Here is a 26,658-nt window from a genome sequence, read left to right on the forward strand (position 1 = left end):
GTCAAACACAAAATTGGTAGAAGGGGAAATTACTGACAAACAAGAAGCCAGCACATTTCTACTGGCACTTTGGACTCATTCCTGGGAGCCAAGGAAAGATTCATCTGGGCTTCAATGTTCATGAGGCACTCCAGTCTTGAGGTTTTCCTGGGTCAGTCATGAGATTCCACTGGGGACTTCTGTGAAGACCTGGAAAGCCTTAAAACATGAAGGTATAATCATGACTCTTATGCAAACAGAAAAATGAGCACGTGCTAAAGGCTATTTAATTCAAGAAGAAACCAGCAGATATCATAACTAGATCAAAAGAGAATCTGAGCGCTGGACATGGTGGCTCACGCTTGTAATTCTAGCCTTTGGGAGGCTGAAGCAGATGGATGACTTGAGGTGAGGCGTTCCAGACCAGCCTGGCCAACATGGTGAAACTCCATCTCTACTAAAAATACAAAAATTAGTTGGGCATGGTGGCGTGCACCTGTAATCCCAGGTACTTGGGAAACTGAGGCAGAATTCCTTGATCTTGTAAGCCAGGATCTCGCCACTGAACTCCATTATGTGTAACAGGGCAAGACCCTGTCTCAAAAGTAAAAAAAGAGACAGAATCTAAGAAACAGACATATTTGCAAACCAGGAATATTGAAATGATCATGTAAATGGAAAAATGCAGTCAAAACTGGATTTTCTCTGGTAGAGATTGGGAGAAGTCAACCAACTTACACCAAACAGAACATAACTTGCATTAATCACCTACAAATTGCAAAGAGGTGTAAAATACCTCAAAGATAATGAACAGGGTTGAACTCAAATAACATGGTCTTCCAAATGTGCTTCGTTTTCCATTGAAATGCAGGTTTCTTTTTCTGCCTGCTGGGTTCTGGGTAATTTTTTTCTTTTTTCACTTCTGTACATATTCTCTGGTTTTTCTAGCTATCACAAACTAGAAGTGGTTTGGAAAAGCTGGAATACTTTTTTCCTTGTTTGGGCGAGGAATGGTGGCCTGTCTCAGGCTAATCCGCTATTATTTCACCCATCCCTATTTGCTAATGTTTTGGTTAAATGTGTCATTGTGATCATAAGCGAGCATAATGCACCCTCTTGTTCCATTTGTCTTGGTTGCACATGGACATTGATTCGGGTAAGGCAGGCCTGGCCTGGGCACAGTCTAGGAGACGCTACGTGAAGGAGAGACTTTCTAGACGTTCCCTAAAGACAGTCAAGGCGTCCCCGAGAAGACGTTCCAGTAAACTGAGGAGAAATCTGAATCACGGGTTCGGGGCTGCCAAGTAGCATCGAGCCTCTTAACCGCTAGATGAGGTAGAGACATTTAAGACAGTTTCTAAACTTGGGGGGGCGGCTAGGCTCATGGGAAATAGAGTACTAGTACTTGTCCGGGGACCGGCGGTGGGCCCCAGAAGAACTTCCGGTGCACTGCTGTGCGTTTGCACCCCATTCTGTGGGCATGTTCGCGCATGCGCGCCGCCACCTCACTGCCCTCGCTTCCGGTGCGTCCCCAGGTACCCGCTCGCCCTCGTCCCCAGGCTTTAGCCTCCGATGGGCGAGAATCGCGGAGCCTGCGGGGCTGGAAGCTGAAGGGCCGGGCCGGCACTCGAGCGCGCGCGGGGCTTTGCGGGCCAGGGTTCGCGCGGGCCAGGCGGAGGCTCGATTGGGGATCCCCGAGCGCCAGCCCCTGAGCCGGCGGTGCTGGGCCCAAGGGGCCGGCCGGCGGAGGCGAAGGCGACTGGACCCGGGACCGGCCCTTGTGCGTCCTCAGCGGCCCAGCCCTAGCTCCGCAGGACGGTGAGCACCCAGGGAGACGGATCTGGGCTCCTGGAGGGATCGCCCGCCTGGATTTGTCCCGTAGGCCGGGCCCGGGCCCCCCAGGAGCATTTCGGCCTTGGTGGGGTGGACTGAAGGGGACCTCGCGAGCAGAAGCGCGCCCGCGACAGCAGTCCCGCCCCAGTCTCTCGGGAGCCGCAGGGTAGAGGCTGCGGAGCCTCAGGAGGGTAGGTCGTGGGTTTGTGGGCCCGGAGCGAGCATGGCGTGAGTGAAGTCACTGTGTGTCGGGGACCTTAGAATAGGGGCAGGGGAGCGTCTCGATCGCTTGCAGGAGAGACGTGTGTTTAGGTTTGAGGGCAGGGTCCGACGAGGACGAGGCTTACGGGGGCGTGGGGGGGTGTCACCAGCCTCAGCTGCGGACGTTGTCTTCACTCCCTGCTCACCCCAGCAGCACTTCCTCCTCCTCTCTGTGCTCCAGATTTCGACCCTGTCTAAACATCTGTCAGCACCTCTTCTCGAATTTAAGTGTCTGCTGATTCCCCCTTAGGTCTGCTCTTGTGGAATCATACATTGCAGTGCAGGAATAGTCTGCAGGGATTATTTCTTGCTGGCTCATTTGTCAGGGGAAGAGACTGGGCTTTAGCAAGTGAGTGTGTTGTCCGAGGTTTTGTGGGTATAGGTGCTCATAGTACAACTCAGGAGTTTTATCTCCCAGGCCAGTATTCTGCTCCCCGTATCCTAGTGAAGTGAGAGTAAGTTCTTCAATAATAGATCCTTTGAGTAACGGCACTGAAGTTTGTGTAAATAAAAAATCAATCATGCTGACTGCATCTCTGTTTAGGGCATCCTGTGGATTTTCTGATGTTTATTTAAAAGAGTAAGAAATGAAAATATATGAGTATTACGCAATTCTTTTTTTTTTTTTTTTTGAGACGTAGTCTCGGTGTATCACCCAAGTTGGAGTACAGTGGAGTGGAGCCATCCCAGTTCACCGCAACCTCCGCCTCCTGGGTTCAAGCGATTCTCCTGCCTCAGCCTCCCAAGTAGCTGGGATTCCAGACGCCCACCCCCATGACGGGCTAATTTTTGCATTTTTACTAGAGACAGGATTTTACCATGTTGGCCATGCTGGTCACTAGAATTCCTTTTTAAATCTTTCTGTTAATGATGACAGATTATTTCAGTAGGATCCGCTATTCATTCACCATGAGAATCACCCACTCATTCACAAGGTAGCCATGTGTGAGTTACAAATGTGCAGATGGGTCCCCTTCCTGATCATTTTCCAATCCCTTCTGAAGGCTTAAAGGGACAGTCTCCCATAGGAGATCCTTCATGGAACTTTCTGTGTAGGTTTTAGGTGGGAGATGATTGCCTTGGCAGGCCAGACCATTCATAACTTCATTGCTTGGGTTTTCCTTCCCCAGACCTGCCTCCGCTTTCACAGTCCTCCAGATTTTTCCAAGAGCAGCAGAAAATGAATAAATCCCTGGTGAGTGCTTTTGTTCGTGTATTATTCTCTACTCTGATTTACAATACACCTTAGGAGGAGAATAAATTTGAATTTTAAAATGGAGAAGTAGAACTAGATAAAAGATTTGGTCAGATAAAACAGTAGCCATCAGCACCAAGCCTTTTTATCATATTCATATGCACAGATAGCATGATACTTAAAGAGTTCTTAAAGCCAAAATACAAGTGTGTCTCATGTTTTCCACATTTATCACAAAAAATGGTAAATACCGTCCATTCCTTGACTTACACTGACCGTAAGCAGAATTACTTTTGTTTTTGCATGAATTTTAAAGATTCCTTTGAGATAATTATGAACAGCCTTCCTAAATAACAACCCTTGAACCATTGCAATTCTTGTCTTACTTGTTTCTGTGTAAGCAGAGAACATATGGCCCAAGGAAGACTCAATGCAAATAATATTTTTCTTTTTCTTTTTCTTTTTTTGAGATGGAGTTTCGCTGTTGATGCCCAGGATGGAGTGCAGTGGCATGATCTCGACTCACTGCAACCTCCACCTCCTGGGTTCAAGCAATTCTCCTGTCTCAGCCTCCCGAGTAGCTGGGATTACAGGTACCTAACCACCTCGCCCAGCTGTTTTTTGTATTTTTTAGTAGAAACAGGGTTTCACCATGTTGGCCAGGCTGGTCTTGCATTCCTGAGCTCAGGTGATCCACCCAGCCTCGGCCTCCCAGAGTGCTGGGAATACAGGCATGTGTCACCACGCCCAGCCATAATATATCTAGTAACTAAAACATTGTTGTCTCAAAGGTAGATTCTTTTTACTGCTCCATCCATTATAGGACTAGCCTTCCCACCCTTAAATTAGTCTCCCTAAATATTTCTTTCTTTTTTTAAAGATGGAGTCTCGCTCGGGAGTGCAGTGGAACTATCAGCTCACTGCAACTTCCACCTCCCAGGTTCAAGCAATTCTCCTGCCTCCGCCTCCCAAGTAACTGGGATTACAGGCACCTGCCATCACATCTGGCTCATTTTTGTAGTTTTTAGTAGCTGCCACCACACCTGGCTCATTTGTGTATTTCTTGGTAGATACGGGGTTTCAGAACCACTTGGGTGAGGCTGGTCTTGAACTTCTGGCCTTAAGTGTCAAGTGATTTGCCTGCCTTGGCCTCCCAAAGTGCTGGGATTACAAGTGTGAGCCACTGTACCCAGTCATCTCTGTAAATATTTCTTTCTCTTAGTTTATCTGGGTTGCACAGTGGACAGGACAGTAGTAAATCTCTGACAAAGATGCCCATTTTATTCCATAGCCTGTGGTCTTGGTCCTGTCCCTACCAGTCTCCTGATTAATGCTGCCAATAATCTAGCACATGCTCCTAGTGAACATTTGCCATTCTTTGCCTTAGCCCACTCTGCAGTTTCCTCTGTCATTTTCACTGACATTTCTCTTCTTGCCTGCTTCCCGAAATTGATGATTTCTTTGGCTTTCTTCATGTGTTAGTGTTCACTCTTGGCCCACGACTCTGTACATATCTGATCTCACCGTCCTGTGCTTCTAACCACCAGCTCTGTGTTGGTTCTCTCACATGGAACTGCCCAGCATTTCTTTGGAGTGTGTCCAAAGGAACCTTCAAGTTCATAGATGCAGTAGGTTCAAAATAATTATTTGCAACCCCCCATCTATGCCTTCTCTTGTTCTTATTGGTTCACTGTTCCATTGCTCAGCCTGTAGCCCTACGGAGAAAGATGGGATTCTTTCTAAACTTGTCCCTATTTGGACCTCATGTGATTGTTTGAGTTTGTTAATGTCACATTCTAGATGGTTTTTATCTTGTCCTCTATTCCCTCCCTGCTGTTGTTAAAATAGCTTCTGTTTTTGTCTCTCTACTGTTGTAGATTTCCTTTCTATGCTACTACTTTCTTTCACGAGCCCAGGCATATTTCATTTCCCATGTTGAGTGTTTCTCCGAAAGTATTCATCATATCATGCTTCCCCCACGGGAAAAGCATTTGAGTGGCTCCCAGAGTGGCTATTAGGAAAATGAGGTTGCCTTAAGCTGGGATGGGGAAGACTGTGGGTAAAGCTGGCTTGAGAAAAGGCCAGAATTAGGTTTCAGATGTTTAAAATTTGGGCTGTGTTAGTATGCAGTCAGTGGCAGCATGAGGAAGGCAGGGGTGTGTGTGTGTGTGGTTTGTGAGATGAATCTGTTGCTCTCCTGTGTACAGTCTGGTAGTGAAGGAGGAACTGGGAAGGCGCCGCTGGTCAGGCTAGAGGGAGAATCAAAAGTGTGCAGTTTCTGAAGCCAAGAGAATGAGAGGCTTCAGGGACGGGTCAATCAACTGTGTCAAATGCTGTTAAGAGTCTAGCCCAAGGAAGACTGAGAAATAGCGCTGGGATTTAGCTCAGGGGAGGTCACGTGACTCCCTGAGGCCCTGTGGCTGGATCTGTAAGGGAAGTCCTGATTGGAGAGGTTTAGGAGAGAGTAATAGACTTGGATCTGATCTACTCGGAATTTTTGAGATATTTTGCCCTAAAGGGAAAAGAGAAATTGGATTGTAGCAGAAGAAGGAGTTGGGGTTAAGAAACGATTTTTTGTTTTGTTTTGTTTTGTTTTCATGGAAAAAATAATAGTGGAGTTGATTTTGTTGAGAATGAAAAGTAGATCTTGCCCATAGGATGAGAAGAATGGCTGTGGGGCCTTGAGTCAGCCAGAGGGGACAGAGATGCGAACGGCCCAGGAGGTGGTTAGAGAAGAGGGTAGACAAGGCATTCCTATTTGCTTCTCTTTTCTCAGGGAAATAACTCATCAGCCAAGAGTGAGGTTTAGGGAGAGAGCAGTTCCATCCTGACCATCCACACACATGCTCAGCCACCTGCGAGGACCATCCTTTCCTTCTGTCTGAAATCCCATCTCATTTCTTATGATGTAAACGTAAGGTACTACTCTTTTGGGAGCTTCTGTCATTATACAGGTGTTTCTCAGCTGCAGGCAATTAGAGCAGCAGCCAGTCTACCATGCAGATGTCTGCTGTTCTGAGGCCTAAGGAGTCCCAGAGGAATCTCCCTCCTTGCTTGCTCTGCAACCTTCTCCTCAGCTAGCATTTTGTCTTTTTTTCTTGGACACTAACATCATTTGTCTTGGGGTTTGGGATATGATTTTAGGAGGCACTTCTTTCTCTCAAGGTGCTTCTGTTCTTGGAGGAGGTAATTCATGGATATAATTGTGGGAGATCATGGAAGTCATTCTGCTCAATACATGGGAAACTCTGAAGTGATCATGAAGCAGAAGTCTGATTTTAAATGCATCCTCATCTGGGCATGGTGGCTCACACCTGTAATCCCAACACTTTGGGAGGCTGAGGCAGGAGGATCACTTGAGCTTAGGAACTTGAGGCTGCAGTGAGTTATGATTGTGCCACTGCAACCTAGCCTAGGCAATATCAAGATCATGTCTCAAATGAATGAACAAATGAATGAATGAATCATCAAAGTATTGTGATTTAGTCATTCAAGGAAGGGAAAAGTGGCATTTGCCAGCCATGGAATAATTCGGGTTAGTGGCACAAGCTTGTAAAGGCACTCAGGAGACCAGTATTAAGGACCTGAGTAAGACTCCTGGAGGGCTGGTAAGATTTTTGCTTCCTTAGAATTGGGACTTTCTGTTAAGGGACTGAGGGATGGGAATGCAGATAAATACCAAGATGGACCCAGGTTCAGTTTTGATTTCGTTTGAGTTTTGGTTTTGTCCTGCAGAGAATTTCAAGCCTTCTAGTTGGGGAAAATGTGTCATCTGTTGAAAAGAGATAATAGAGACTGACAATGTGAAAAACATGAAACCCAGTAGGGGTTTGAGGGGATTGAGTCAAGGGCACTCAAGGGTTTCTAGCTGAAATGCCAGACAGAGGAGGACTCTCCTAGCTAATGGAATTCTAAAAAGAATTAAATATTCTTTCTCAGAAAGATCACTTAGAATCTCTTAATGGAAAGACTCAAAGACAAATACATTATATACAATCTATATGATGGAAGTGAGACTGAAATGGTATGTCTTAAGTTTTCTGTGTGTTTTTTTTTTTGGTCAAGATTGTATCTCTGGCATATTTTTATTATAAGAGGGATTCTGGTTTAAAATAGATATTTTATGTGTTCACAAGTTTGTAGTCATAGATATGTGTGGTCTCGTTACTTTCATTTGTTTGCATTCCTTTTGTGACTTTTCCTGAGCTGATAAGGTTTTTCTTTGTTTTTTTGTTTGAGATAGAGTCTTGCTCTGTCGCCCAGGCTGGAGTGCAATGGCACAATCTCTGCTCACTGCAACCTCCGCCTCCCAGGTTCAAGCAATTCTCCTGCCTCAGCCTCCCAAGTAGCCAGGACTACAGGCATGCACCACCATGCCCAGCTAATTTTTGTATTTTTAGTGGAGATGGGGTTTCACCATGTTGGCCAGGATGGTCTCAATCACTTGACCTTGTGATCCACCCACCTCAGCCTCCCAAAGTGCTGGGATTACAGGTATAAGCCACCACGCCCAGCCAAGCTGATGACTTTCTTCACATTTTTCCTCTTGTGAATCCTACTTGAAAGTCCTTTGCCCGTTTTGACCCACTGCACAGTGACTATCCTGACAGGTATCAGGTGGACACACTAAGCAGGGACCTACCACTTGAATAAAGGAAACCAGACTAACTTTCCTAAGAAATAAACAAGTTGTTATTGCTCAGCCAGGCAAAGCGATGTGATATGTGAACTTCCGGACTCCCCTGACATGGCAGGGGAGTCTGAATGAAATGTAGACAGTTTCTGGAAGCTCAGCTATTACTCTCCAAGAGGTTCTCATCACCTGCTGGGGCAGTTCTACACCTGGTTTCATCTCGCTGGGCCAGGACCCACTTCTTCCCCCACTGTGTGTCCCATCAGCAGCTGGACACCCTCAGCCCTGATACCCTCAGCCTTCCCAGGCCAGCGAGGCCTGTCTGTGGATAGCCCTTTATCTGGAGCTGGGAGAGAATGGCACAGCATCTTAGGGATTCAGCAGAACCCATCTCACACTCATGGATCATTCCACATATAAAACCTAAGATGTTCAGTCAACATTAGGAGTTTGTCATCATCTTACATAGCTCTGAACATGACAGCCTTTCCTTCCACACCTTCTACACCATTCCTACTACCTTATTTGCTTGAAATCATCTTAGCCTCTTTGTTCCTAACACACAGATACTGTTTTACAATTCTTCCTTGGCAATTACAGAAATAACAACCATATAACCTTCAGTTGTTTAAAAACTTCTGTGTTTTGTGGTTAATTTTCTGGCCTAATTTGGAAAGTGGTCAGATGCATAGTAGAAAGTCAACAATAACAGTAGATATCATTAATAAGTATGTGTTTTATCCAAAAAACTAAGTGCTTTCCGTGGGTTCGTCCGTTCAGTACTGGTCTTATGTATAGGTAGCATTATTCTCTTTATTTTAGAGGGGATAATATTAAAGGAAACGGTTATAATGGCTAGTGTGAGTACTTGTGAATGGGACAGTTTATTCAAAAGATATACATTTATAGATGTGGTTTTGACAACTACCAGGTCAGCTATCTGCTCTTCCTCAGGAATGTTCCTTTCTCCTAGAACGTGTACCATGGGAAGAAAGGAAATACGGAGTTCCCAGCTGGGAATTATGGACATCCGAACAAAGCTATTACTGATGATTCATGTGGCAGGCTGCATTCTGACCTGCTGTAGGCTTGGTCACTTGACAGTAAAATACAAAGCTAGAATGTGTGTTGCCCAGCCTGTTTCTTATTTTGTTCATTGTGGCAAATATTGTAGGTTGGTTCCAGTGGTAGCTATAGGAAGAGCAGGTTTGAACAGGAACAGAAACTGAATTTCAGGGATGTTGAGTTTGCCATCTGGGACATATGTGTCTGGAATTTAGGAGAAAGGCCTGTGCTGATGATGTAAGTTTGGAAAATGTTGGTTTATAGATTGTAATTAAATTAGCCAGGAAGCCAGGTGCCTCACCATCAAAGCAGCAAGTACAGACAGCAAAGAGAAAAAGATAAAGACAGCCCTAGGTGTGCCACAATCAGGATGACTTGGAGTAGAGGCGGAGCCAGCAAAGGGACTGAGAAGGCATGACCAGGGAGGTAAGAAGAGAACCAACATTATTAATGTTCTAGAAGCAAATTGAAGAATGTGCAAAGGAGCAGAGTGCATCCTGGCACTCTGTGCGTGTCCCCAGGCCTATGCTCCTCAGGGGTAAGATTCATGCCTGCTGGTGTTAGAGTCCCCAACAGCCAGGATTGTTCTTGGCTCACCATGCAATCCCAGTGTTTTCTTTTGATGTATACTAAATGAACCCCAGAATAGCATATTTCTGATATGTCTGTTTTCCTTCAACAGTCTGTAACCTAAAATAAAGGTATACAATGTTCATGGTTAATTTAGCCAGTGAGTATGGTAAGATCTTGTCCCCATGTGCCTCTTTCACATCACCCAATCCCAATCGTGGTGCCATTTCAGGGGCCAGTGTCATTCAAGGATGTGGCTGTGGACTTCACCCAGGAGGAGTGGCAGCAGCTGGACCCTGAGCAGAAGATAACTTACAGGGATGTGATGCTGGAGAACTACAGCAATCTAGTTTCTGTGGGTGAGGATAGCTTGCTTTCTCAGTTGCTAAAATATATGGGATTTCTTAAAAATTTAATGACTATAACTTAAAATTTGATGGGACAAATGTGAGTAATCTGTCTTGGGCACCAGGCAGGGCATCTTGGTCTTGATCTCCCCACTGAAAGGTTCTGATTTTGATAAAGCATAAATGGCATTTTCCCCATATGATGGAGAAGACCCTGAAGCCAAGCAGCTGGGTTCAAGTTCTCTTTCATTTCTCATTAACAGGGTATCACATTATCAAACCGGATGTTATCACCAAGTTGGAGCAAGGAGAAGAGCCATGGATAGTAGAAGGAGAATTCCTACTTCAGAGCTATCCAGGTGTGTTAGTGGAGGCAGTGAGGAGATCGGTAACTTGGGAGTGTTTTTCCCAGGGATTTTTTTTAATGGTCCCAACCCTTTAGAAGTGACTAGAGATAGTTGCTTATATGCTTTATGAACCTGACTCTCACTCCCAAAGCCTTCTTCTTTCCCCATAAGAACTTATGTTTATGAAGCCTTTCTGTACATGCCACTCCCCAGAATCCAATTCCAGTCACTTCCATTGTTCTCTTAAACTTTGGGTCTTTGCTTGTTCTGCTAGCATTTTCAGAAACCATTATCATGGATTATTTTTTAGCTGTCATTAGTCTCTTATTTAAAAATAACTTATGTCACTCTTGTATCTTAGTAACTTCTGCTTTTTTGTTTTTGTTTTGTTTTAATCTTTACCATGCAGTGCTTCAGACTTGTTTCTGGAGCCTGTTCTACTTTGTACTTCTCTTTCTTTGAGGTTAGACTCCAAAGTCCCCATCTTGTGCCTAAGCCAGTGGATTCTGCCACTTGTCATGTGCACCTGTGCTTGATTTGACAGTGCTGCTCCTTCCTGAGACCCAGCCCTTCTGAAATTTGGTGACTGCAGTAACTGGGTCTCCTCCTTTAACCAAGTGCTCATTTTCATCTTGTTTCTTATTCTCTGTTCTGTTTCCAATGCCTTGAATGATACCCTGTCATGGCAGGTGCTTAATAAGTATTATATACATAAAGGAAGTCTGGTTTATGCTTCCACCACCTCCAGAAATGTCTTTAAAGAGTCTCTTTCTACCTACTGTGATTTCCTCATGTTATGAGTTTCTCAAAGGATACTTACAGTGGGGTTTTTTTATTTTTTTATTTTATGTTGTTCACACCCAGGATGATGTCTCTACCACCACTACACAATCTGGGCTCTAGTCTGGTATTTTCTGTGATAGCAGTACAGGGCTGCTCTTGTTCTCATCAGGCCTGGAAATTGATCATGACCTATTCTAAATTATAATTACTAATCACCTTTCCACCTCCCTTTACTTTCTAAACTATACTAATCTCTTCTTTTTCTATAGTGGTCCCTGTGAAAACACTGAAATTCTCATCAGATATCACTGATCTCTCTGAGTGACTGGATTCTGTCCAGTATGAAATGTCTTCAGTGGTTCTGGTCCTCTATATATCCTCAGTTTCCTTTGACTTGATTGCTATGAGTACTAATTGGATTTGCAATGTATCTTCATCTAAAGTTTCCAGTTGATCTCATCGATAGCCTTATAAGCCTATAGCTAGTTACATTTTACTTCCTAAAGGGAACTTTAATTCCTTGTCCCTTAAGGATCTCAACAATATTAGCCCTGTATTGCCTAGAAAAGTAGTGTTCTGTTGTTCCCCAAAACTCTCACTACATTCCATTTGGTCCACACTTCTAATGTCTTCTCTTCATGAGACTATTGTCCCTATAGCTTTAAATTTCTTTAGGGTGTGTTTTCCCTCCCCCAGATAACACATTCTTTAAGTCTAAGCTCAAATCTTCAACCCTTCCCTGAAGTTTTTCCTCCCTAACTCTTATCATGACTCCTGTATCTCCCTTCCCTCAATTTCAGTTCCACCTATCAGTGATACGATAAAGAAGTGTCTGATTAAGTAATTTGTTATTTGATAGTGTATATATTTTGCTTGAGCTGTTTTGCTCTTGGATCATAATCCTATAAAGAAAAGGACATGTTATCCCCTGAGGTAGTAAGTAACATAGCGTAGACATTTATTTCTTTGCTCATCTGAGAAGCTAGGTAGGTGAAAGAACTTTCTTGTCCATCCATTCGGAAAAAATTTATAGGGAGTTATTTCTAATTATGCATACCTGGGCCAAATGTGGTGGCTCACACCTGTAATCCCAGCACTGGGAGGCTGAGGCAGGAGGATCGCTTGAGACCAGCCTGAGTAACAGTGAAACCCTGTCTCTACAAAAAAGAAAGAAAGAAAGAAAGAAAAAATATGCATGCCTGGGTCACATCCCCATTTATTTTGCAAGTAGCAGAAAAACATCTGTATGATTCAGATTAAGAACAGCTTCTCTGAGGTTCAAAGAAAATAGGAAATAGGATTATACTTCCTAGGAGAAAGATTGTGGTTAAGAAAAGAGAACAGGGCTGCATGGAGTAATTAAAACTCAGTATTTTACATAGAGTGCTGATGTTCCAATGCAAGGCTGAGTCGCTTTGCACTAAAATGATTCTATAGACAGTATTCTCAATTTCAAGGGGAAATAGAATTAACTGAGGTGAGAAAGGACTTGAGAAATTTTTTTTTTAAGCCTGGAAATCCCCTACAAAGGTAGGTTTTGAGAAGATGAAGGCAGGAAGTCAAGCAAACTGAGTGAAACAATAAGGATGGAGACTGTAAGTGAAATGTGCTGGGCATTTTTGAGGCCATAGTGATCTCAGCATAAGGTAAGGATGCCTTGGATCCTGACCTGTGTCTCCCAACTCGATGTGACATGAGAAGGTGTAAAGCGCAGACCCACTTCCTCCAAACAGCTCTCTGCTTGCATATACCTTAGGACCCTCCTTGTACCACAAATAGCTTGCTTTTCCTGCAACAGAATATTTTGGTAGATGACTGTCATCCTACCTTGGAATCATATTGTGAGCCCAGGTGGTGAAAAGTATTGGTTATCAGGTTTTTTTTCTCATTTGATCTGTTGATATTTTGGCAGTGGGTTCAGGGAAAGCATAGGTCATGGAGGATATGGTTGATATCATTTCACTTAATGTGCGTGATAGCAAGTATTGTCGTCAGGTTCACCCAGACATTCCTAAGACAAGTAAAAATAAAAGTTGCTATTTTAGGAGTACAGCAAGGGATCTTTTTTTTTAAAACAGAGTCTTACTCTGTTGCCCAGGGTAGAGTACGGTGGCACAATCCCGGCTCCCTGCAACCTGTGCCTCCTGGGTTCAAGCAATTCTCCTGCCTCAGCCTCCCTAGTAGCTGGGATTACAGGCGCTCACCACCACACCCAACTAAATTTTGTATTTTTAGTAGAGACAGGGTTTCACCATCTTGGCCAGGCTGGTCTTGAACTCCTGACCTCAACTGATCCATCCACCTCAGCCTCCCAAAGTCCTGGGATTACAGGTGTGAGACACTGTGCCTGGCCAGGGATCTGATTCTTAAGGTTTGTACACTAAATGCTACTCAGGATTGGGAAAGCACTCACACTGAGAATTAAGTGATGGTAGTATGTCAGGGTAGGACTGGCTTAAGGAAATTGTCAGGTGATTGAAAGATGGGAAAAATAATTGCTAAGCTTATTAAGCATGTGTTTTGTGCCAGATGCTGCTCTGAGCACTTTATTAACCGCTGCAATCCTACAACCACCTTATGAGGTAGGTGCCAGTATCTCCATTTGACATGTGGAGGATACTGACTACAGAGAATTGCTAAGTAGCTTGCCCTAGGTCACCTCACCAGAGTTCATGCCATTAAATATATTGTTTAAATAGGAAAAAGTAGAATTTCATGGTCAGAATGAGTTTAGCATTAAATCATAGCATCATTAGAATACTAAAAAATCTAAAATTTTTTCTCAGTTTCCTCTGACTTGATGTAATTAAGAACTATATTCTGTCATGCCTGGATTGCTATGAGTCCTAATATGATTTGCAATATGTCTTCATCTAAAGTTTCCAGTTGAGCTCTTGCTAGCCTCACAAGATAAGCCTATAGCTCTGTGGACTATTTTATATTTCCTTTTGGAGATATATATACATATAAATATTCCTGGGATTCTTCATCCAAGTGAAACAGAATAACAGGGTGAATGCCTGGTTATAGGGCTCTTCCTTTAAACATGAGGAGACTTAGGTGTAAGTTTATTCTACTATGTGGAATGAAGAAAGAAGTCAAAGTAGTTTGGAAGGATGTAGTCTAGTGAAAATGCTACCACAAAGATCTTAGTATACAGTGCTAATACCTTAAACTGTAATCTCTCTCAACTTGGTATGAAGTAATATGGTTTAAAGTACAGCTATACCTCCTCCAAATGAATCCCTATTTGAAAACATCTTATGACCCTCCTTGTCCAACAGCACTCCTCATCGCTCTATTAGTATCTACCCTGTCAGCCATTCATCCTGTATTCTTTGCCTACCAATCATTGTTCTGTTACATTTTATCTTCTATACCCAGTTTTGAACAAAATATAAAGTAGTAGATCAAAAGTGTGTTTTTGTCAGTTTATTTCCCCCTTTCTCCATTCCTAGAGAAGATAGGCGTGCATGCGTGCGCGTGTGTGTGTGTGTGTGTGTGTGTGTGTGTGTGTCTGTGTGTGTGTAATTTTAAACCAAAAGAATAAAGGAGACAAGTACACTTGGAATTATTTTCATCTGGTCATGAAGCTAGCATCTACTCACAATGAGATGCTTGTGTACAAGTTTTATAAGTCTCATTCCATATCATATATATAGGAAGATGTACAAAAGTTGGTTAATTTTGTCTCTCTTTAGATGAAGTCTGGCAAACTGATGACCTAAGAGAGAGAGTCCAGGAAGACAAAAATAAACCTTCAAGGCAAACCGTGTTCATTAAGACCCTGACTGAAGAGAGAGGTAATGTTCCTGGTAAAACTTTTGATGTAGAAACGAACCCTGTTCCTTCAAGAAAAATATCTTATAAAAATAGCCTATGTGATTCATGTGAAAAGTGTTTAACATCTGTTTCAGAATATATTAGTAGTGATGGAAGCTATGCAAGAATGAAACCAGATGAATGTAGTGGATGTGGGAAATCACTCCTCCATATTAAGCTTGAGAAAACTCATCCAGGAGATAAAGCTTATGAATTTAATCAAAATGGGGAACCTTATACTCTAAATGAAGAAAGTCTTTATCAGAAAATTCGTATTTTGGAGAAACCTTTCGAATATATTGAATGCCAGAAAGCCTTCCAAAAGGACACCGTTTTTGTTAATCACATGGAAGAAAAGCCCTATAAGTGGAATGGATCTGAAATAGCCTTTCTCCAGATGTCAGACCTCACTGTACATCAGACATCTCATATGGAAATGAAGCCCTATGAATGCAGTCAATGTGGGAAATCCTTCTGTAAAAAGTCAAAATTTATTATACATCAGAGGACTCACACAGGAGAGAAACCTTATGAATGTAATCAGTGTGGGAAATCCTTCTGCCAGAAGGGAACCCTTACTGTGCATCAGAGAACACACACAGGGGAGAAGCCCTATGAATGTAATGAATGTGGGAAAAACTTTTACCAGAAGTTACACCTCATTCAACATCAGAGAACTCACTCAGGAGAGAAGCCCTACGAATGTAATTATTGTGGAAAATCCTTTTGCCAGAAGACACACCTCACACAACATCAGAGAACACATTCAGGAGAGAGACCTTATATTTGTCATGACTGTGGGAAAACCTTCTCCCAAAAGTCAGCACTTAATGACCATCAAAAAATTCACACAGGTGTGAAACTCTACAAGTGTAGTGAATGTGGGAAATGCTTCTGCCGCAAGTCTACTCTCACAACCCACCTGCGGACCCACACAGGAGAGAAACCCTATGAATGTAACGAATGTGGAAAATTCTTCTCTCGGTTATCATATCTTACTGTACATTATAGAACTCATTCGGGAGAGAAACCCTATGAATGTAATGAATGTGGGAAAACCTTCTACCTGAATTCAGCCCTCATGAGACATCAGAGAGTGCACACAGGAGAGAAACCTTATGAATGTAATGAATGTGGAAAGTTATTCTCCCAGTTATCATACCTCACTATACATCACAGAACTCATTCAGGGGTAAAACCCTATGAATGTAGTGAATGTGGGAAAACTTTCTACCAGAACTCAGCCCTTTGTAGACATCGGAGAATACATAAAGGAGAGAAGCCCTATGAATGTTATATATGTGGAAAATTCTTCTCTCAGATGTCATACCTCACTATACATCATAGAATTCATTCAGGAGAGAAGCCCTATGAATGCAGTGAATGTGGGAAAACCTTCTGCCAGAATTCAGCCCTTAATAGACATCAGAGAACACACACAGGAGAGAAAGCCTACGAATGTTATGAATGTGGGAAATGCTTCTCTCAGATGTCCTATCTCACTATACATCATCGAATTCATTCAGGAGAGAAACCCTTTGAATGTAATGAATGTGGAAAAGCCTTCTCTCGGATGTCATACCTCACTGTACACTATAGAACTCATTCAGGAGAGAAACCCTATGAGTGTACTGAATGTGGAAAAAAATTCTATCACAAATCAGCATTCAACAGCCATCAGAGAATTCATAGGAGAGGGAATATGAATGTAATAGATGTGGGAAGGCTTCTCTGAAGTCAGACCTCATATTATATCAGAGAATCCTTTCAATATTACGAAAAACTCCTGCCTGAAGTCAAACACCTTGTACATCAGCGAGCTTATACAGGTTAGTGTGGACATGCCCCTGTGTGTTAAGACTCATAATCTGAAGACTCACAGAATGGAAATCATGATTATGAGACCACATGGTATAACAATACCAGACTATAGACAAGTAAAAATTTATAAATATTCAGAATGTATACACATTTTGCCATGGATTAGAACTGTTTTGCATATCAGGGAATTCATAGTCAAGGGGAAATCTATCAATATAAGGAATATGGAAAACATATCCTTTGGAAACTGTTAATACTAAAAGATGTGTTTCTCATACAATAGCAAACTTGAAAGAAAAAAGAAACAGAAGATACCTGCTGTGAATAAACATACTCCTTGTGTAAATAGAAGGTGTAAAGTTATCAGGATAGCTAGTTAAGTCAGTAACCTTAAACTCAAGTAAGCAGTTCCCAAAGAACATAGGACTTATGTTTGGGGTAGGGGGTTGTTTTTTATTAAATTACATTATCTCACATTACAGGAATTGTATGTTGACTTTGAATCATGTTTGAAAAAACATCGTACCCTTATTTGTAATTCATATGTTAAGAGTATCCATTCTAAACAGCACTACATGTTAATATCATTTGATAGATGTAAAGTATACTTTTTCTTGCACTCTTCCTAGGATTTAATGCATTTGATCATTCTTACTGAACAATATCAGCCCTAAAGGACCAATGCTTTTATACTGTTTTCAACTGTATCCCAGTCAGCCAGAGAGATAGGTATCTATGTATAAAATAGATAGAAAACTTTGCTTAGGTAATTTTAAATTGTTAATGCCACAGTTCTCCAGGAATGAGAAACTCATTGCACTCTATACAGTTTTAAGATATAGTTAAAATATTCCCATTTGTATCTATAATTTTTCATCTACTATTTTTTATTTGGACACTTACATAAGGGTGTGGAGCACAATGCTGTGTAACATAGGAATTAACTGTTTTCATTTGATGTAATAGTGCTTTTAAACCTTGTGCTCTGCTCCTTCCTGTTACTGAATGAATTAAGAACACATTTTAATAAGGGTTTGTGGCAGACATTGACGAGTGACTTTCTTAGTCACTCCCTTTTTACTCTCTGCTGGCTGAGTTTGGGTATCCATTTCTCCTCAAAGGAAGTGAGATAAATCCTGATTAGTTTTAACCAATGACATTCCCTTTCTCATCGCCAGCAGTTGGGTGACTGGTCACAGAGCCCAATTCTAGACATATAACAAATGATATACCTGAAAGACTATTTCTGGAAAAGGTTATCTCAAAGGCCCAAGAATTCAAGCAAAGTGAAGTGGAATCTTTCAGTGAACAGTACTTTGTCTGGATGTGGTGCCTGGTAACCATCTTTCAGCAATGGATTATAGTTTAATCATGACCTAAGCAGAAAGATTGAAAGACCTTGAGGCCTGGATGATGTCTTTGGGCCACTAAACTAACTAGCCTTGTAGCCACTCCACCTTTGGACTGTTTCTTTTGTGAGAGACTAAACTTATTTTTAAGCCAGTTGATTTAGGATGTTCTGTTACTAGTAACTGAAGACATTCTAATTGGTACAGACTTAAAACTTTGTAGGAGTTACACAGTTCAGAAGTGGACTTTAGGTAAGTCATTTATTTTGAGCTGTTGATAATAGAGATTTATTTTCTGTAAATTTTGATGTCAATAGTTTGAGCATTAGAAATCAACTTGAAACAATTAAATGTATGCTTCCTTGAACTGTCATATTGTTGACCTGCAAAATTCATCTTTGGAACATGACACAGTGTTAGGCATATCTCCTTTTTTCTAATATATGGAAAAAAATTTGTTTGAGGTGATTTATGTAATTCATAGATCACTGTTACAGTATTAGTTGACAACGTATAGTATGAGGTAAGGATCTAATTTTGTTTTCTCTCACATGATTAGCCCGATAGCTAATCATCTATTTTCTGCTTTACCATTGAGCTGAAATGCCATGTTTTTCATTTATTAAAATCACACATGGCTCCTATTTTTGTTACTTAGCACTTTTTCTTCCACATTCTTCAAGATGATTATGAGCTGGTACATAACAGGAATTACGTCTAGTAAGTTGTATCGTTTTGTGCAGGAACTCTATATTCGTAGCATATTTGTGGAAATCATATCTACAGAGGTTTCCCACACTGGTGTGTCATTATAGCTTAATTATACAATGTGAGTTTTCAGTAAAATGTTTGAAAACTTTAAATGGCTTGGCATTTTCTTCTTCTGCTATGGATTGCCTGCACATCAAAGGGTCTGGTATGTATATAAGTGGTCCTCAACTGCCTCTTCTGTAATGTAGTTAGTGTTCATAGTAACATGTTTACAGTTTAAAAGATGCCAATGTTTTAATAAATTAAGGATTTTTGGCCTCCCTTAAAATGAAGCCCACCAGGAAGTACATTCTTAAAATTATGTTGCTTTTTTTCTTCCTATACATTGTTTTTCCCTTCATTGAATTTAAAGTCTATGTTTCCTGCCAAATTGATGCACTAACAAGGGCTGCTGGCTTGTAATAGCACAAGCTGGGAGGTGCCATAGAACTAAGAGCAGTGTGTGGGTCCAGAGAACTAAGGATGTGAATGGGGCTCTTTTGTGGGAAAGATAATGGCAGACAGAACAACTGTTAAAGAGTAGTTAAATTGTAATCTTTTTCACTATACATGACATAGAGCAGCTTGGTGCTATGGGAGCACTTAGGTTCCTATAACCTCTCCAAGAGCCTCTCCTCACTTCGTAAGCCATTCGTTGCTGTGACTAGAGACATTCTTAAGGAGGCAGTACTTAGGGTGATCATGTCAACTGGTATCCTGAGGGAAGGGATCAGTCAAGAGAGGGGTCTCATTCCAGGCAGTGGCGGTAGGAGATTTTTTTCTGTAACGTACTCCTCCACTTAAACCCACCCAAGAGGAAAAAACAGAATTAGACCTTTTCCCTGACACGTATTCTCAGCCAAGATTTGCAGTATCCCAGTAAAAATTAATTCAGGAAAGTAGTCAGACACATGAGGAATTGGTACTCAGAGACAGTACCCAATACCATCTACATGAAAGGGCCTAACTCAGTGGAATATGGGTATCCAGATAGATTTCAAAATGTTAATAATTTTTTTTTTTTTTTTGAGATGGAGTCTCTCTCTGTTGCCCAGGCTGGAGTGCAGTGGCACAATCTCAGCTCACTGCAGCCTCCACCTACTGGGTTCCAGCAAGTCTCCTGCCCCAGCCTCCTGAGTAGCTAGAATTACAGGCACATGCCACCATGCATGGCTAATTTTTGTATTTTCAATAGAGATGGGGTTTCACCATAGACTTCTTGTAGGATTCCCCCTTCCTCAAGTCTCAGCTGGGCACCTAATGAGATTTCCTTTTTATTTTTATTTTTTTAGAGGCAGACTTACTCTGTTTCCCAGGCTGGAGCACAGTGGTGCGATCATAGTTCACTACAGCCTCGAATTCCTGGGCTCAAGTAATCCTCCCATATCAGCCTTCCAGGCAGCTGGACTTCAGGTGTGTGCCACCATGCCCAGCTTTTTTCTTTCTTTTTTTTTTTGGTAGAGAAAGAGTCTCACTATGTTGTGAGGGCTCTAATTGGAGAATTCATTTCTCCACTTCCTTTTAGCTAGCTGTGGCCAGGTAACTAGGTTTTGGCCCTCAGGACATGAGTAGACAGCTGGACAAAAGGACAGGTAAGGTGGGAAAGCAAAGACTTAGGACGTGACAGAGTTGCCTAGATGCCTGTCAGGACCAGAGCAGGGGGAAGATGATAGGGACCGCTGTCCAGGCAGATAGGATACCTGCCAGCCACTTGCACAAATGGGGCCCTCCAGACACATTCTCACCAGTGGGGTTGGGTGGAATTGTTGCGTCACTTGCCACAGGTGAGGTGGCCAAAAAGCCAGTGTGCCTTCTCCATCTTCTTTCCCTTTCTGTTAATGAGCAGACTGACTTTGGAAACCTTATGAGGGAGAACTGAGAAGCCACTGATAGAAAATCTGAAGTCCCTGGCAGCCACTCTCTGAGGAAGAGTGCTGATTTTGGACTTAGTGTGATTGAAAACTAAAGCCAGGTACAGTGGCTCATGCCTGTAATACCAGCACTTTTGGAGGCCAAGGCAGGTGGTTCACAAGATCAGGAGATTGAGACCATTCTGGCTAACATGGTAAAACCCCATCTCTACTAAAAATACAAAAAATTAGCCGGGTGTGGTGGTGGGCGCCTATAATCCCAGCTACTTGGGAGGCTGAGGCCAGAAGAATCTCTTGAACCCAGGAGGCAGAGGTTACAGTGAGCCAAGATCACGCCACTGCACTCCAGCCTGGGCAACAGAGTGAGACTCCGTCTCAAAAGAAAAAAAAAAACAAAAAACCTGAAGTTGTATTGTGTGAGCTGTTGTTTGCATTTGTTAGGAAATGCCACTCAAACAATGGAGAAGGCATCCAGCAAATGCCACCAACTTCAACAAAAAAGTCCTCCTACCCCACCTGGAAGCTGAAAGTCCCTGGGTAAAGCAGGTAGGTAAAAAATCAACCTCTAAGGCATTCAAATTAGGTGCCACCCTCCCCAAAGAAAACTAGAAAGGAGATAATTGGAAGAAAGATGAGGCAGGCCTGGGGCTCCAGGAATGCTCATTGCATAATGGTGATGTCCCTGGGTCGGGGAGAGCAGCTGGAGTGAGCCCCCCAGTTTCTGGTCATCAAGAGATTGTTCAAGCCAGCTGGATTGAGTGTCCCCCTCAGTGGGCAGAGGTTATATTTAAATGCAAATTTAATCACAATCCTTATAGGCTTTGGAAAGAAGAGCCTGGTGAGTCCATTTGAAAGGTCATCTCTGAAAATGAATTGTAGGAAAAGCCAAGAAAGTTTAAGAAACAGGATTGTTCTTCAATGTATGGAAAAGATTATAAAGCAAAAACAAGTGGAACATTATCTTCTTTAGCATAATTATGAAGTATTAATAGTTCAATAAAATAGAACAAAACTCAGAATTGGAGTATGGTCACACATCACATAACATTCTGATCAGTGATGGGCCAGATATACAACAGTGGTCTCATAAAATTACAATACCACATTTTACTGTACCTTTTCTGTGTTTAGATAGACACAGTTGCCTACCATATTCAGCACAGTCACATGCTGTTCAGGTTTGTGGCCTGGGAGCAATAAGCCATACCATACAACACAGATGGTAGGTTTGACCATGAAGGTTTGTATAAGCATGCTGCGTGACCTTCACACAACAAAGCATTTCTCAGAATATATCCCTGTTGTTAAGCAAAGCATAATGAGACTCACAGGCTATGCCTAAGCAGGACTAAAACTGTAAGTTAGATAAAACCCAATAGAACCAAGCTGCTGACAACTGCTGGCTGAAACCAAACAAAAAATTGCTCTACAATGACCTCCCATTACAAACTCCCAACAACAATTGTCATTAACCTCTCTTACATTGAATGTCCTTCCCTAGTAAAATCAAGTTGGGCCAAAAGGATGGTGGAATGACTAGGCACCCAGAGAAGTGCCAGCTCTCTGGGTTTTCAGCTCTTTCTAGAAAGATGTGAGAAAGAGTGCTGAGCACACAAAAAGCAAAGACACTACTAGCAATGACCTACCCCATTATAAAAACAGTATTTCAAACCAGGGATGCTGGGCGCGGTGGCTTAAGCCTGTAATCCCAGCACTTATGGGAGGCCGAGGCGGGCGGATCACGAGGTCAAGAGATCGAGACCATCCTGGTCAACAAGGTGAAACCCCGTCTCTACTAAAAATACAAAAAATTAGCTGGGCATGGTGGCGCGTGCCTGTAATCCCAGCTACTCAGGAGGCTGAGACAGGAGAATTGCCTGAACCCAGGAGGCGGAGGTTGCAGTGAGCCGAGATCGCACCATTGCACTCCAGCCTGGGTAACAAGAGCGAAACTCCGTCTTAAAAAAAAAAAAAAAAAACAGGGACAAAGAGATGGAATTCTTAAATGGTATAAGGACAACTAGCAATTCATTGCAAAAATAAAAGATTACCTCCATACATGAGTCCATTGTCAAGAAAAAAAGGCAATGAATAATTAGATCAATTTTTTAAAAAGACATTTTATATGAAGAGAAATACTTAATATGCAATTAATTTCCAAAAGAACAATTTCTTCTCTGGATTCTTTCAAATAAGAAATGATATTATAGTGAGCCCTTAGTTTCCATGGGGGGATTGTTTCCAGGACTCCCTATGGATGCCAAACTCTGTGCATACGAAAGTTTTGAAGTTGGCTCTTCAGAACCTGTATACAAAGTTGGCCCTCTGTATCCTCAGGTTTGCATTCTGTGAATAGTGTAGTTTTGAGCTATATATGGTTGCAGATGTGGAATCTGCAGATAAGGAGGGCTAATTATTTAAAAAAACAAATCTACTTACAAGTGGACCCACTCAGTCCAGACTTGAGTTGTTCAAGGGTAACTGTATCTCCTTGTTACATAGAAATTTACAGAGCAGAAAGCAGCTCCTGAATCGTTTTCTCAAAAGAAATCATTCTTGCCTCCAAGTCACTGTGGCTAACACTTCTGAATTACACAATTTCTTTTATAAAACGTATCCTGTCATCACAGCACTTTAGGAGGCCAAGGCAGGAGGATCACTTTAAGCCCAAATTCAAGACCAGTCTGGGCAACACACAGACCCTGTCTCTACAAACAAATGAAAAGTATCCCTCTTCAAAGATAGGTTGCCTTATAGCTCCAAGTAACAGAAAAAAATCTCAACTCTAACAGGCTTACATAATAAGAAAAATTAATGAACTCAAGTGCTCAATCCAGAGCTACCTCAGTGTGAGTTAATAGATCAGTGTTTCATACCATCAGTGGCCAAGCTTTTCTATTCTATCTCTGTTCGCCATCCTCCAACTACAGCCCTGCACCACAAGAAGCAACTAATGGATGTATTCAGAAGAGCAATGTGATTCTGCTCATGTCTCTTTATCAATGATAAATCCTTTCCCACAAGTCATACAGAATACTTCCCTACATATCCTAATGGCCAGGGCTTGGTTACATGCCCAACCCAAACAATCGCTGTTGAGGAGAGGAAAACAAGCCACATCAAGACTTCGATGCAATGAAGCAGCAGAGAGCAGCCTGCCCCACTGCTGCAAGGAAATCCAGGTAAAGGAGGGAGAAAGAATAAGGGCACAACAGGTGCTGCCCTGTTGGAAATGGTTCCTGGGCTCCTACCACTTGTCTTCTGTCATGTACCTCTGTAGGCACTGCTTGGAAACATGTCAGGAGTAGACAGAAAAGGACATTTTCTTTCTCAGCGTAATGAGCACTACTATTTGCAGCTAGTTCTTAACACAAACTTGAGTTATTAACGGTATACCCTGCCTTTGCATTTTTTTCTTTTTTTGTGATAGGGTCTTGCTCTGTTGCCCAGACTGGAGTGCAGTGGGACAACCACTGCTCACAGCAAACCCAAACTCCCAGGCTGAAAGATCCTCCTGACTCAGTCTCCCAAGTACCTGGGACTACAGGTGTGCACCATCATGCCTGGCTAATTTTTCAATTTTTCATAGAGACAAGGTGGTCTTGCTGTGTTGCCCAGGCTGGTTTGAATTCTTGGGCTCAAACAATCCTCCGGCCTCAACTTCCTAAAGTGCTGGGATTACAGGCATGAGCCACCATGCCCAGCCTTTGGTTACATCCTTTTTTTATTGACGTGACTAAAACCCAGAACTGCCGGGCGCGGTGGCTCAAGCCTGTAATCCCAGCACTTTGGGAGGCCAAGGCGGGTGGATCACGAGGTCGAGAGATCGAGACCATCCTGGTCAACATGGTGAAACCCCGTCTCTACTAAAAATACAAAAAAATTAGCTGGGCATGGTGGCATGTGCCTGTAATCCCAGCTACTCAGGAGGCTGAGGCAGGAGAATTGCCTGAACCCAGGAGGCGGAGGTTGCGGTGAGCTGAGATCGCGCCATTGCACTCTAGCCTGGGTAACAAGAGCGAAAACTCCATCTCAAAAAAAAAAAAAAAACCCAGAACAATGGAACACTGTAAAAGGTACTCTTGGGCTTCTTTATTGACAAGCAAGTCAATAACCATGGGCAGAAATATTTATATATGCCAAGAAACAGTAACAGTATTGCTAAGTGGTACAGTTCTCTGAAACTTTTTATTATAATATAAAATTTTTCAAACACAACTCTTTTAAGAAAAACAGTCGGGGCCGGGCGTGGTGGCTCAAGCCTGTAATCCCAGCACTTTGGGAGGCCGAGGCGGGTGGATCCCAAGGTCAAGAGATCGAGACCATCCTGGTCAACATAGTGAAACCTCATCTCTACTAAAAATACAAAAACTTAGCTGGGCATGGTGGCACGTGCCTGTAATCCCAGCTACTCAGGAGGCTGAGGCAGGAGAATTGCCTGAACCCAGGAGGTGGAGGTTGCAGTGAGCCGAGATCGTGCCATTGCACTCCAGCCTGGGTAACAAGAGCGAAACTCCGTCTCAAAAAAAAAAAGAAAAGAAAAGAAAAGTAGTCAATGCCCATGTGCCTGCCAGTTCGACACTTGCTTAAATTTTGCCATTTTTGCTTTATCTATGCATGCATCTTTTTCCTGAACTGCCTGAAAGGTGCATACATCAAGACAATTCATCTTTATATATTCAGCATGTTTGCCCTTGAAAAACAGTCCCTCCACCTTTTCTTTTTAAAAATGGTATCAGGGCCAGATGTGGTAGTTCATCCCTGTAATCCAGCACTTTGGGAGGCCGAAGCTGGCAGATCACCTCAGGTCGGGAGTTTGAGACCAGCCTGACCAAAATGGAGAAACCCTATCTCTACTAAAAATACAAAATTAGGCGGGCATGGTGGCACATGCCTGTAATCCCCACTACTCAGGAGGCTGAGGCAAGAGAATCACTTAAACCAGGAAGGTGAAGGTTGCAGTGAGCCGAGATTGCGCCACTGCACTCTAGCCTGGGCAACAAGAGCAAAACTCTCTCTCAAAAGAAAAAAAAATCATATCAGCTTTTGAAGAGGCCTAGCCAAGCATCTTCCAAATGTCCCATATTCTGGATTTGTTTTCCTGACTGAAGTTGTTCCTCTGTCTCCTGTATTTCCTAAAAACTAAAAGTTAAGTTTAAACACTTGATTCAATTCAGGTTAAATATTCTGGCAAAAAAAAATAATTCCAGAAAATGCAACTACTTCGTATTATGTTTCATCAAGAGGCACGTAACATCACTGACATTAATAATGTTTTGGTCAACTAGTTAAAGTGGGACAATCACTGCATTGTAAAGGTGCATTTCTTTCCATGTTCAGTGACTAAGGTATCTGCAGGTGATACTCTGGCACTGCACAAGCATCCTGTTTCCCTCACATCTCATGACTGTAGCATCCAATCATCTCTGCCTAAATGCACTATGGGTTGCAAATTGCTCACTTTTCAAATTCTATCATTCTGTCTGCATTTATTTGCTGACATTATTCTATAACAAGTAGCTTTCCATGACTGGAGATAAATGATTGATCCTACTGAAAGGGCAAGGTGAAAATCGAATTCCTTCCCTCTAATTACCAAGTACGGAGTTTGTGTGAGATCCACCACCAATCACGGAAATGCCTTTAGTCTCTCTCTTTTTTGTATCACTGTGGACTCAGAATTTTCTTTATTCAAAATGTTATAGTCAGTTACAGTCATTGTTTTTGTTCACCAAAGGGCCTCATGTTTGGCCAGGGAAGCCCCTTCTAGTCAGCTTCTGGTCCCGTCCTCACATTACCATGAATCTTTGAGTGCTTCCTTGGTTTCTGACCCAGCATGTCCCAGGCTTACCTTGGGCACTTCAGGACCCAAACGTAGACCACCGGTTGCTCCAAGGAGTCCTGGTTCCTTGGCAATGTTGAGGACTGAATTTGCTCATCACTGCAGGGTACCATTGGTTCTGAGCCCTCCTGGGAACGGAGCTAGGAAATAACATGTTTTTTTAAAAAATAAAGTTATATTCTTTTTTTTT

At 42.5% G+C, this 26,658-nt stretch overlaps 1 protein-coding gene across 7 annotated transcripts; it reads left to right on the top strand.

Annotated features, from left to right (window-relative positions):
- Window positions 1-1,478: 1,478 nt before the first annotated feature.
- Window positions 1,479-22,377, top strand: ZNF12 (zinc finger protein 12). 7 transcript variants are annotated; one of them, XM_010344816.3, is made up of 6 exons: window positions 1,479-2,003; window positions 3,204-3,268; window positions 9,769-9,895; window positions 10,147-10,242; window positions 14,715-14,816; window positions 14,931-22,377. In XM_010344816.3, the coding sequence occupies exons 2-6, from the start codon at window positions 3,254-3,256 to the stop codon at window positions 16,568-16,570; spliced, it is 1,980 nt and encodes a 659-aa protein (XP_010343118.1). In that variant the 5' UTR covers window positions 1,479-2,003; window positions 3,204-3,253; the 3' UTR covers window positions 16,571-22,377. The 7 variants fall into 7 exon arrangements, with proteins under 7 accessions (XP_010343118.1, XP_003934299.1, XP_010343115.1 ...); XM_003934250.4 differs by having other exon boundaries at window positions 14,715-22,376; XM_010344813.3 differs by having other exon boundaries at window positions 1,479-1,797; window positions 14,715-22,376.
- The last annotated feature ends 4,281 nt before the right edge of the window (window positions 22,378-26,658 follow it).

The sequence above is a fragment of the Saimiri boliviensis genome, chromosome 20 (assembly GCF_048565385.1).
Source record: "Saimiri boliviensis isolate mSaiBol1 chromosome 20, mSaiBol1.pri, whole genome shotgun sequence".
NCBI classification, from domain to species: Eukaryota; Metazoa; Chordata; class Mammalia; order Primates; family Cebidae; genus Saimiri; species Saimiri boliviensis.